Here is a 14,268-nt window from a genome sequence, read left to right on the forward strand (position 1 = left end):
GCGCTTTTACCCTGAGGGTGGATACCACCCCTTCTCGGGGGTAAAAATTATTTTATGAAAATTAACTTCAAAAATCGATAGAAGGATAAATTATAAGCAAAATTTGTTATATGAAGTTATTAAAATAAATCGATACTTTTTGAGTTATTAAAGATCAAAGAGTTTAATTTTTCGTCAAAAAATGCATGCTTTAAAGCGATTTTTCATAAATAACTCAAAAACTGTAAGTTTTTACAAAATGTTTTTATTACCAAAATTGAAGCTAATAAAAAATATAATAAATTACTTACTTGCAAAACCTTTTAATATTAATTTAAAGTAAGTTATAGTTAATTGAATATATATTTTTTTCTGCGAATACTTAAATCTAAGGACCCAAACCTAAATATCGGGAAAACGATGCATTTTATAACATATCCATACTTACAGTTGAGTCCGCGAGTCTTTACCCGTGCGTCATCATTTAAAGCATACGAAATAAGTCGGAAATCTATTTCACGCAACAACAACTGACAGAAAGTGGCTACTGTTCCGATTACGGGTTTTATTATAAAATTTGACGTTATCAAATATATAGAATGTCAAATGTAAGTTTTGCTTCAAAATTTTTGTGCAGAATTACAGCTACATTTGAAGTAGCTTAATAAATTCTTTTATTATTATTGATTAATAAATAAATAAACAATTTATAAAAAAATTCAATAACATATTTTATTTTTGTTATTTTATTCACTTTGACGGAAATCTAAACACAATCATTGCTTTACTGTGTGAATGACGTTAGCTTTGTATGTTTTAAATATTAATTGCCAAAATATAATTATTTACTTTAAAATTTCAAAGCCCAATATAAAATTAGTTGTGAAAACAACTGTTTGTGTAATATAAAGCAACTTCAAAACGCAAAAATTCGACAAAAACTGCAAAAAGTTCAACTGACTGACAGCGACAAAAGTAAACAAAGCAGTAACGTCAAACAAATTGTGCTTAAAATATGAAAACATACCAAATCGTCTTTTTTTGTACCTATCTCTTTTCAATGCACTGAGTCTAGATGGTTCATAAAAATAACATGTGTTTTTACTTAATAACAAACGGCAGCTGGTTTATAATGAGTTTCATGCGTGGAAGAGAATGATGCTAGATAAAAAGTATGTGTTTTATCTCGCCAGGTATTAATGACGCACGGGTAAAGACTCGCGGACTCAACTGTACTAAATACTTGTCAAAGTACTTATCAAAATACCTATCAAATGAGCTCCAGAAGTTGATTTTTCCAAAAAAATGTTATTGTTTTTTTTTTTGGAATAACTCCGTTAATTTTTATTACGATTGATTTAAAAGGTACTTTGAGGAACTATAAAACTGAGTTACATTTAATCTTTCAAATAATTTTTAGGATATTAGGTTAAAGGGCTCTGGTTACATTGTTCTCGCAGTAAAATTTAAGCTGATGGCTGGTTTTACCAACGACAAAAACACGATAGTAGTTGTTTATTCTATTTATTATTAATAAATTGGCAAGTTAATCTCACTGTAAATATTTATAAGAAAGTAATGTCGTCACTTTAACCTTAAATTATTGAAATTATATTGAAACAAAATAAAAATATAAACGTCTACTAAATTTTATTTGAGGAATAACTATTCATTGCTTTATTTGTTGTTGGTGAAACCGGACCTTAAACGTTTATATCTTGATTATTTTGATTCATACAGAAATAAAACGACAAGTAAAATCTTTGCTAATAATAAACTCAAATTTCGTTCTCTATCATTTTTTATAATCTAGTTTTGTTGGAGTTATTATCAAAAGAAAATACTTTACGAAAATTTGAAAAATCTTGATTTTTTTTCAAATCGGTAAATAAATGTATATTTTTTAAAAATATGCATTCTAAATCGGTCAAAATGTTTAAGGTCATTACTTACATATGCTAAAGTAAAGAAAATGTTATAGGAATTACTAAAAATTTTTAATTTTTTTGGAAATGGCGTATGTTTTATTTTTCACTATTTCCTAAAAAATTCTAAAGGGTCGTCTTATTTTCATTGTAACTTGCTTAAATTTGATGATATCAACTTCGTCAGTAGCTCACTTGTTAAGTATCGCTGAGTACTTTGACAAGCGTATATTAAATATTTATATTTTATAAAATGCATCGTTTACCCGCTAATTAGGCTTGAATAATAAGATTTGAGTAGGTCCTCGCCGAAAAAAAAAAATACATTCAATTACCTATAACTCAGTTTTAATTAATAATAAAAAATTTTTCAAAGCTTCAATTTTGGTAATGATAACTTATAAAACCGCTTTAAAGCATGCATTTTTTTTTGTAAAAAGTATTGATTTCCTTTAATAACTTTATATAACAAATTTTGCTTATAATTTGTCCTTCTATAGATTTTTGAAGTTACTTTTAATAAAATAATTTTCGCCCCGAGAAGGGGTGGTATCCACCCCCAGGGTAAAAGCGCAAGGTGGCACTATGTCATCTTTATTTCTTGAGGTATCCTCTAACCACTCACCAATTTTCGTAAAAATCCATGAAGGTTCACCGAAATTAAAGGTAATAGTTTATTTTTACCTTCATTGACTGCACTATACAAAAGAAATTGCAATTTAATGATATAAATGCGTGTATTTTGGGAGCTCATAAATTAGTACACGATATGTAGCCAAAAAATAAATTGAATTCATTTTAGGTACAACTCTCTCTTAAACCGGGAAGATGGTGTGGTTTTCTTGCGAAGGAGTTGTAGCTCAATAATCGAAATGGGGGTGATTTAAGAGTTTATTCTTAGAATATATCAGCTATACGAATTATATTCGCGATACGATAAATTTTAATTTTTTTCAGTATGTTTCTCTTAAGTTAAATCAATTAAAGGGTTGTTTGGGGGTGAAGGGGATGAGCTCAAAAATCTAAACTATATCACTTCGAGAGCTCATATATAGCTCGTAATTCTGCCGCAAAGATCTATTCAATCCTATTTTTAAGTAGTCTCAGCCCCCCCCCCCCACTAAAATATTAAATTTCTGCTACGTGGAACGAGCTCAAAATTTTTAATTTACGGAATATGAGAGCTCATAAATCAGCCCTATTTATTTTTTAATTTTTGCAAGTGGGGGGGGGGGCAGCTCAACACGGGTAATTTTTTCCGAGTATAGCGCCACTTTTCTTCTGTCACTTGTGACGCACTGAAAAATGCCTCTGAGAAGCACCGTAGATTTGTTCCTTCAACAATTTGATAATGATGTGTGAAATGGTTTCTTGATAATTTGAAAATTTTCACTCGCTTTTCATTTGCTTATTTAACTGTTCAATGTAGTCTTTAGAGCATTGGAATTCAACAACTGAACATGTACGGTTTGAAATTGGTTTAAATGTTATGTTTTTAACCTTCATTCCAGCGGGCCAATTTTCACCCAGCTTGCCTATTTCCGTGTGTTTGTTTTTAGCGTCCTTGCACATTGTTTTTTTTTTCAGCGTTCCAAAATCGCTTTATTACTTCTAAAAATTAAGAGATTACTGAAAAAAAGGTTAAGTGTGGCGAAAAATCTTCATTTTGACTATATTTGAAGATAAATTAACAAGATGGAAAGAACATAAATGCAAGAATTATTCGAAGATGTAGCACGAAGTCCGACTGGAATAGACAACCCCTACGGCCTAGAAATAACAAACGAAGAAGTAACTATGGCCATTAAGCGGATTAAAGATGGGAAATCACCAGGACCTGATGAAGTACATCGTGAAATTTTAAAGCTATTAGAGGCACACCAAATCACAGCTCTTACGAAGTTATTCAACAACATATATGAGACTGGTTACTTACCAAAAGACTGGTCACTATCAATATTCATTCCACTTCCCAAAAAAGCCAACGCTAGAAAATGTGAAAAACATATATTAATTAGTTTGACGAGGCATGTTCTTAAAGTACCCCTTACTAACATTCACTCGCGCATATACACCAAATTAGAAGAACACCTGAGTGAAGTTCAATTTGGATTCAGAGCAGGACTCAGAACTAAGGTGTGTATGCATGTTTCATTGATTTCGAGAAGGCATTTAATAAAGTTCCACATGGGAAACTAATCGATATCCTAGAAACATCAGAACAAAAAGCAACAGTTCGATTCGAAAATGAACTGTTCGAAATCTTCACAGTCGGAAAAGGGGTTAGATAGGGTTGCATGCTGTCACCAGTATTATTTAACATACACTCTGAAAATATCTTTAAAGATGCCTTGGACGAATCAGAAGATATGCAGACGATACAGTATTGCTGGCAGATAGTGCGCAGGGGCTCCAAAGGATGATGGATAATGTTGTAGAAACATGTAACAAATACGGTGTAAAACTAAATTGTGAGAAGAAAAAATAATGATCGTTAATAAAAACACCAACATAAACGCCCAAATTACAATAAACAGTTAGAAAGAGTACAGAAAATATGCTATTTGGGCTGCAATATGGGTCGCAATTTGGGCAATGGGTCAATGTGGTCGTCAACATCTCTACAAGATCTCTCTCTCACTGTCTTGTCGTTTTCCCATTACTGATAATCGTGATTTCTTCCAATATTCCTAACAATTTTTTTTCATTGGTCTGTATCTTCAGCTGCTCTAAGAGCTTCGCAGACTGCGTTTCCAGCTGAATTCTTAATTTGGTGGGATCATCTAGTTGATGATCGTCCTCTTGATCTTCTCGCCAGAACGTTTCCAGAAACAATTAATCTCCCCAAACTGTCATCACCTCTGCGAACCACGTGACCGAAGAATTGCAGAATTCGTTGCAGACATATTGTGGACAGCCTTTTTTAACTTCAAGTTGGTTTAGAATGCAAACGTTTGTCCTATGAGCTGTCCAAGGTATGCGCAGCATTCTTCTCCAGCACTATATCTCAAAGGCATCAATTTTTTGGCGCTCGCGTGCGCGAAGAGTCCAAGTCTCTGCTTCGTATAGAAATATTCAGAATACAAGGGCATTCACCAGTCTGATCTTGATATTTTGAGAGATAGATCTGTCTTTCCAAACTTTAGTTAGGCGACTCATCGCATTTTTTGCTATACCAATACGTCTCCGAACTTCTGCTTCACAGTTACCATCGTTAGTTATTATACTAGACCCGAGATAGACAAAGAATAAATAGGTATCTAGAAGATAGGCACCTTTAGAAGAAGAAGAAATACTGCAAGTATCAAAGTAAATGTTCTAAATGTAATAATATTGTGTGTCCAATACACAGCAACGAAGTTGATTTGTTAATTAAAAAAAATTCTTAAAATTATTTCTAAATTGTTAATGGTAAACATGTCTTAAAAATTATTACATCTTAAAACGCTTCGCTTTAAGAATACTTTTGTATAAATATACAAAAAAAAACACTGGAGCGATAATTTGCCACACCTTTAGAAAGATTAAATGGGAGACAGATAATTAGAGATTAATAGATGACATTAACAACCAAGTCATTTACGTTCATTTGCGAAACAGCCCATAAAACAGAATGGCCAACCATTCTTTTATGCTGGACATAGGGAGACCTATGTCCAGCAGTGGACGCGTACGGGTTGATGATGATGATGATTATTATCTAATTAAAAAAAAATTATTTTTTTTATTTTGGCGCCATCTATCGACAACTAGAATAACTAGAATAAATGTTATAAATGTCACCGATGGAATGTAATCACTGACGTGCGTTTTTTTCTGTCACATACAGTTTAATGCGTTAGAAAGAAATCGAAAAACTGTGACGCACTGAAAGATGATCATGAGAAAAAGAATACTACATATATTTGCATACTCATTATTTTTGTTTTATTAATCTATATCAAATAATTAATTACGGTAGTAATAGTAACACATTTATCACCAATAAATAGGTATATATTATCAGAAAAAGAATAACATCACAAAATTTTTTTGACACATTCTTACGTAGCGAAAAATTGTACGGTGGGGTAGTAGTCACATCCGTTTATTTTCAGTATTACTTAGTTTAGACTTTGTTTTGACTAGAAATTTTTGATTTGATTCGTATGCATATCATCGATGACGCATGGGTATTCTTTTATTTTTCCGACTGTATACGTTTTTAACAATTTATAGAAACCATTTCCGCAGTTTATGATTCATTAATCGTTAACTTTAGAGATTATTGTCTCTGTACAAATAATAACTTTTTTTCTTTTTAGAACACCTATGACTTCATCCTAGAACGAGTGGCATTCACGAAGAAACAATTTTTAACGTTGATCCCGAATCAATCAGAAATGCTTAGTCAAGGAAAAATGCTTCTCATGGGCTTCAATGGTCTTTTTGATAAATTGTCACAAGAAATAACAAATTTGACGAATACCTTAGGAAACTTAGATATACCAAAGTCTTGGAAAAGACTGGACCACGTTAAAGATGCCAGAAATATCGCTCCGCATATTTTCAATGTTCAAGTACGGAATTTATTAGAAGACATATTTTTCTTAAAAAGATTAAAAACTATTGTAGAGTTCTTTGGATTGGTTCAAGAGATGTGCCAATCACTGAAAGGCATAGGATCTGGTATTATTTTTAGCGATGAACAACTTACCAAACCAGTAAAGCAGTTTATTGCTGAATTTATATCTAGGAAGCTATTGGGAATTCTTCCAGAAATTATTACCTACTCGGTGTGTTTTTTACTGCAAAATTTAGGCTTAGACGTTACTCATGAAATTGAACAAAAAGATATCGGTGCCGAAAGCAAAGTACCTCTTGACGAATTGTACACAAAGGCGTATAGTATTTTACTTAAAGATGGTATCTTTTCACAAAATATCCTATCGCAAGCTTCTAGTTTAGAAACGAATCTAAAATTAGCCTGGGAAAAAATTCAAGAGCCCAAAAAGATAGAACAAAAATTAACTGTACTACAATCCAGTACATTAAGATTGCAAGGCCAGCTGGCTGTGCATAATATGATGTTTGATGAAGTTTTGAAACTTCAGAACTTTTCTTCTGTAAGGACCAAATTTACCGTCGACATCCAATCCGAAGTCAATAACTTACAGAGTATCTATAGGCAGCTGGTCGAGGCCAAAAATAACCAAGAGAAGCTAATAGAAAAAGCAGACCAGAGGTTGAATTGGGCTAAAGGAGCTAACCCCAACGTTGTTGAAATCTCAGCAGCTTTCGAAAGCGCAGTTGCAAACAGAAATGCTCAACTAGACTTAGGACTACAAGTGGCCAATCACATTTTATCTTCATGCAGTACAGTATTAAAACACGAGTTTCTTAGATCTTCAAATTCCGAAGTCACAAAGGAACATGACAAAATATTTTTAAAAGCTTTTGAAACCTGGAGACTAGCTTGTCAATATATAGATTCAAAAACTGAGTCTCTCTCGCCTTCTGAAGAAAGCATTTTAAAAATGTTAACTCCTGATTTAGTTAGTGATGCAAAATGGCTGCAAAAAGTGTCTGAAACGTTAACAGACACTATAACAATGGGCCAGAAAGAGTTAATAGATAAGAGAGAAGCAAGCTTTACTGATGTCGAGAATCTGGTATCTATGATGGATAATTTTAAGACTATATACAACATTCATGGAAAATTAATCTCTGATGTCAAAGGCTTGATGAAAATCATGACTAAGATCGAAGAATACAGCGTAGCAACACAGTATTTTATGCAGGAATATCGACTCTATATCGACCATTTTTCATCACTTTTCAATCATTTCAAAAAAGATTTGAACAAAGAGGAGATTCAAGTCCTCTTGAATCATTTGTTTTATATTCGAGATCATACCGAGACAATTTACGAGAATTTACTGAACTTGGAATCGGCTCAGAAAAGAGCGCAGTTGATTAAACAGAAATTGTTCAGTGAGAGTTTGGAGAAATCGGTTCCTCAGAAGCAGGAGACTGGATCGAAGGGGCAGCAGAGGAATGCCTACGCGGTGAATGTGTGGCGTAGAGTTAAGATGAAATTAGAAGGAAGAGACCTGGAATCGGCCAGAAAGAGCTCTGTACAAGAACAAGTAAGTTTTATTTTTTTAAGTACTTTATACCAACGCAGTGTTTGTAGTATTAACTTTTAGTGGTGAAAACGCTCCTAAAGTATATTTCACGAATGTGCAACTGTTTAGGATTTATATTTTTAACAAAGTTAGTTATCATCGAAGTAGCACAGAAAACGACAATAAATATCGTTCCCATACCATCAGATTGACAACAGGTGGAATACTTTCTTTGGTTACAACCTCCCGAGAATTTCAAAAATTATAAATCATACAGGATGCCGAGGAGATTAAGATGAGAGAATTTTAAATACTTCACAACTCATCTGCTCAGCGTGGTAAAAGTTCCAACAAGAAAAATTCCTTAGTACTCAACAAAAGTGTAAATGAATTAAAATGTATAAACATTTTCAATTTTTTTGCAACACGAAAATGCAGCAGCTGCATAATACTCTGGTTAAATCGGAGAGTGCGGGAAGAGTCTATACCGGTTTCGGAGGTTTTTTCCTCTTCATCAGTAGTTCCATATCCGCTTCTCTCCGATTATCCCAGGCATCACACTTTGGGCCTTTCCGAATTGCAAAGAACGAAATGTCACGGATGTACTAGAGCCATCTACCGAAAACCAAAGTAAATTATCAATCGAAGTAGCACAGAAAAGGACAATAAATATCGTTCCCATACCATCAGATTGACAACAGGTGGAATACTTTCTTTGGTTAAAACCTCCCGAGATTTTCAAAAATTATAAATCATACAGGATGCCGAGGAGATTAAGATTAGAGAATTTAAAATAATTCACAACCCATCTGCTCAGAGTGGTAATAGTTCCAACAAGAAAGATTCCTTAGTACTCAACAAAAGAGTAAATGAATTAAAATGTATATACATTTTCAATTTATTTGCAACACGAAAATGCAGCAGCTGCATAATACTCTGGTTTAATCGGAGAGTGCAGGAAGATCCTCTGATGAGGAGGAAAAAACCTCCGAAACCGGTATAGACTCTTCCTGCACTCTCCGATTTAACCAGAGTAATATGCAGCTGCTGCATTTTCGTGTTGCAAAGAAATTGAAAATGTTTATACATTTTAATTCATTTACTCTTTTGTTGAGTACGAAGGAATCTTTCTTGTTGGAACTTTTACCACGCTGAGCAGATGGGTTGTGAATTATTTTAAATTCTCTCATCTTAATTTCCTCGGCATCCTGTATGATTTATAATTTTTGAAAATCTCGGGAGGGTGTAACCAAAGAAAGTATTCCACCTGTTGTCAATCTGGTGGTATGGGAACGATATTTATTGTCGTTTTCTGCGCTACTTCGAATGATAACTTACTTTGTTTTTCGGTAGTACATCCGTGACATTTCGTTCTTTGCAATTCGGAAAGGCCCAAAGTGTGATGCCTGGGGAAATCGGAGAGAAGAGGATATGGGACTACTGATGAGGAGGAAAAACCTCTGAAACCGGTATAGACTCTTCCTGCACTCTCCGATTTAACCAGAGTATTATGCAGCTGCTGCATTTTCGTGTTGCAAAGAAATTGAAAATGTTTATACTTTTTATATTTTTATTTTATATTTACCTACAAAATATTATTTGTTACAACCAAATTTATTATCAGCGTAGATATTTATGCTGATATCTTCAGTAAGAGACAAACTGCACTACTACATGATGAACATGGTAAAGTAATATTTGAAGTAGAGGACAAACTTAAAGAATGGGAAAACTACGTTAGCTATTCGAAGATGACAGGATTAGTACACCTCCGGATATTACTAACTGTGAAGGACCCCTAATAACACGCTCTGAGACCATATAAGCCATACAATCATCAAAAAGTGGCAAAACGTCAGATCCTGATGAAATCCCAAGTGAAATATACAAGCTTATAAATGATAACAATGTTTAGAGGCTATAACTTCGTTTTTCAATACCATTTATACTATGCCTCTTTTCGCCCCTGCTTTTCATCGTTTACTCCGAAAGAATTTTCAGAGATGCACTTTCTGAAAAACAAGAAGGAATTATTGTGAACGGTGAAGTCATCAATAATTTGCGATATGCGGACGACACAGTACTCCTAGCTTATATTCAAGAAGATCTGCAAACACGACTTGATAGTGTCATTGAAAGCTGTAAGGAAGCAGGCCTGGAACATACGGAAAACCAAAATACATACTCGTAATAAGTAAACAACATAATATAAAACCGTTTATATACGTAAATAATACAAAACTTGAGCAAGTTATTAAAATTGTTTACCTTGGATATCAGTTAAATTGTAACACAGAGAGTCACGTGAAGTTAGATCCAGATTAGAGCAGGCCAGAGTCGCTTCTAGAAGGATGTCCAAAGTATTATGTAACAGAGACCTAAAGGCAGAGTCTTGGACTGAGAATAAAATCGATCTAAATCGCTTTGAGGCTTTCAAAACATGGTGCTATAGACGAATTTTATGAATTTCTTGGGTGGAGAAGATTCGAAATTCCACAATACTAGTGTAGCACTATGTACGCCCCAAACACAGTGGGCGACATTTATATGTAGCACGCCTATGGATAACAAAGGCAAAAAAATATGTAACATGACAAATTTAACAAAATATAAAAATCTACTTGGTGCTACTTAACTTTTTGATGTACCTCGGTAGCTCTAAGTCTTCAGAGACCTAGGGGTGTGGATTCTTAATAGATAAATAAAATTGAAACTCAATTGCTCGGGGGGGGGGGGCGCCATAATAAAAAAAAAAGAAAATGCTTATATGCTTATTTATAAAAAAAATATATAAAACTAAGAATGCCGGTTACTTGAAATATCTGTAATTACCGGAGACTACTTTCATGCGTGATTACTTTATAAGAAGGATAGAGATTGGTAAAGACAACCTAATAATTAAACACAATTCTTACTTTTTTGAAACAATTAAAAATTTAGCAAAGTTGTTAAAAAAAGTCTTTAATCATTTTACTAATTGGCGAGAAAACGTAAGAGTTCAACAATTAGAAATAGCGCAAGTACCTTGTTGTGTTCTTTATCCGTGGGTGTTCCATAGTCCATCCATGCGGCAGTTAAAGTGTTAAACATTGTCCTGATGTTACTGCACATTTGTTGTCACGGCACATAACGACACTTATTTTGACAGATAAACTACAGCTATTAATTATATTAGAGATGAAATTCCATTGTTCGTTTATTGTATGCAATTATTTAAACTTATTAAGAAAAACGAAAAACTTTTCGTCAAAAGAAAACTAATGGACGTGTTTAATCCATCACTAGAATCACAAAATACGGTCGAGAATTTACACTCTACGACCACAGCAGCCACTTAAGCCTACTTCGTCATTTTCTCCGTCAGCAAGGCAAAGAGCCTGCTGACGGAAAGGCACCAGCTTCTTACTCTAGACTACCAGAACTGATCTCTCTTCTAGACTACCCCGAACTGATCTCGAATTTTCTTAGAACTCTCTCACAACCCAAAACTCGTTCCCTCTCCCCATTTTTCCAAATTATTCAACCATGTCCGGTTTTACCAATCAAAAAATTTGTCAATTTCCATTCTTAATTTCAAAACGAATAGAAAAGATTTAAGCAAACTTCAACCACCCCTTCAAAGGCAATAACTCTTTCTCTCGCAAATAGGATTAAATCAAACGAAAAACATTTCAGCGACATCCTGGTACCTTCTCACGAAATAGCTCTTTGAAGTTAACACCGCATCCTCTGTAGAATATAATAAATAATTTGAGGTACTTATGATATCTACGCCAAATTCCAGAGAACATAAGATCGATCCAATATTGTGAGAAACGAATTACGTAATATACTGAAACACAAACATGATTTTAAGTATACAGGATGAAGCAAAAACAATAATGACTTTCGGACCGTTACACTAGAACGTCTCAGCAAGACTAATGAGATTATAAAAAGCATCAAGAAGAGAAAACTGGAGTATTTCGGACATGTAATGAGAGGTTCCAAATATAGGTGGCTACAAATATTATGTAAGGGAAAATAGCAGGCAAACGCAGCGCAGTCCAGGACGAAGAAGAACTTGCGAGATTGGCATTGTGTTGATACAAGCATGTTATTTAGGGTAGCAGTGAATAAAGTTAAGATAGCTATGATGGTAACCAACGTTCTGAAAGGACATGGTACATGAAGAAGAAGTAGATGTTTATTGAATTTCTCATAGCCTGTACTTGGGCTTTCAACCCTTTATAGAAAACGATACTTAACTTTAGCGATTCTTCCAAACCGGTTGCAAGTTAATGATACTTTAATAAGTTTGTCATTGTAGTATTTTGATTGGAAAGAGTTTATTTGCGTATGGACAGCAAAATGAACGAGAAGGGATATAAATCAAGTAATTTGCACGCTTATTTTACCGCTGAAAAATCCAATGTAGCCCCTTTGCGGCCAGTTCAATCCGTACATAAACGTAGGTGTGATGCATTGTGTATTAGTGAGACAAAACTCAGTTTTGAAAAACTAGACCACACCTTAAAACTAAAAGATCTTCCTGAGGATTGTAAATTTTAAATTCGAGACATTATAATAATAATGTCTCGAATATAAAATTTATATATTATATAAAATGCTTGAACAGAAACAACATATTAAAAAAAATTAAAAGATGAGCGCATAACATAATAAAAAGAATTATGTGCATTCAAAATTTCTAGAATATGTTTCTAGAGAGCTTTTAGTTTGGGTTTAGGTTCAAAATGGAAGAGTTCAAAGTAAAGCCTTGTGTGAAAGAGCTGGGTGTGTTCACAAAAGGGCCGAGTTCTTAAGAAACTTTCGAAAGCCTCAATTTTCTTGCAGGTGGCGTCTGTGAGAGTCGACGACTCAACTCCGTCTTTTAGAAAAGAGAGAGAGAGAGAGAGAGAGAGAGAGAGAGAGAGAGAGAGAGAGAGACTTTTAAAAATATAAAATTATCATATATAACAATAAAACACTGAAAACGTTTGTTTTCTATACTTCCACAAAATTTATTACAACTATGTGACTACAGCTGTTTCGGCAGAGTGCCTTTCTCAAGGGATTTAGATTACCATGTGTTTGTCTTTAACTGAAGTGGTTGAGGAGTGGGGAGCTGTTTGTCTCGAGTTGGTCATTCAGAATTATATCAGTATTTTTCAATTTATTAATTTCCATAGATTCTAATAAAGATAGCTTAAGGTCTTTATTTTGAATATGCAGAATTTGAAACTGTTCATTAAAAAAATGATTATGCTCTAGAATGTGAAGTGCGTATGTAGAAGTGTCTGTTTTTCTATTGTTGAAAGCCCGTTTGTGTTCTGCTATCCGTTTGTCAAAGGTTCTGCCAGTTTGACCGATGTAAGTTTTCGGACAGTCACCGCAAGTTAGTTTGTAAACACCACTTTGTAGTTGTTTTCTCTTTCGGCTCTTATTGTTCTTAATATATTTGCTTAAATTGTTGTTAGTTCTGAAAGCTGGTGTTATTCCTTTCTTTTTTATGTATCTGGCTATTTTTGCAAAAACTGGCAAAAACTCCATAAGAAAGCCCTGAAATTAGTCTATCCACCACCAAAAAAAGAACCCAGTACCTTCTGCTCTATCACATATACTGGCAAGATAACAACAAAAATAGCCAGATACATAAAAAAGAAAGGAATAACACCAGCTTTCAGAACTAACAACAACTTAAGCTAATATATTAAGAACAATAAGAGCCGAAAGAGAAAACAACTACAAAGTGGTGTTTACAAACTAACTTGTCGTGACTGTCCGAAAACTTACATCTGTCAAACTGGCAGAACCTTTGACAAACGGATAGCAGAACACAAACGGGCTTTCAACAATAGAAAAATAGACACTTCTACATACGCACTTCGACTTCTAGATCATAATCATTCTTTTAATTAACAGTTTCAAATTCTGCATATTCAAAATAAAGGCCTTAAGCTATCTTTATTAGAATCTATGGAAATTAATAAATTGAAAAATACAGATATAATTCTGAATGGATAACTCGAGACAAACAGTTCCCCACTCCTCAACCTCTTCAGTTAAAGACTTTAAAAAGGCAAACCCATAGTAATCTAAATCCCTTGAGAAAGACACTCTGCCGAAACAGCTGTAGTCACATAGTTGTATTAAATTTTGTGGAAGTATAGAAAACAAACGTTTTCAGTGTTTTATTGTTATATAAAATGAACTTCCATCAAGTAACGGTCGAATCCATCAATTATATAAAATTATCAGTGATAAATATTTCTTTT

General features: G+C 33.7%; 1 protein-coding gene across 1 annotated transcript in view; it reads left to right on the forward strand.

Annotated features, from left to right (window-relative positions):
• The window catches only part of LOC114338382 (serine/threonine-protein kinase SMG1), a 213,284-nt gene that overhangs the window by 184,652 nt on the left and 14,364 nt on the right, over positions 1 to 14,268 (forward strand). The window contains exon 8 of the mRNA XM_050658765.1: positions 6,209 to 8,032. Within this exon, the coding sequence (XP_050514722.1) occupies positions 6,209 to 8,032 (1,824 nt within the window). The remainder of the gene's footprint in view (positions 1 to 6,208; positions 8,033 to 14,268) is intronic.

Source organism: Diabrotica virgifera, chromosome 8, assembly GCF_917563875.1.
Source record: "Diabrotica virgifera virgifera chromosome 8, PGI_DIABVI_V3a".
Lineage (NCBI taxonomy): Eukaryota > Metazoa > Arthropoda > Insecta > Coleoptera > Chrysomelidae > Diabrotica > Diabrotica virgifera.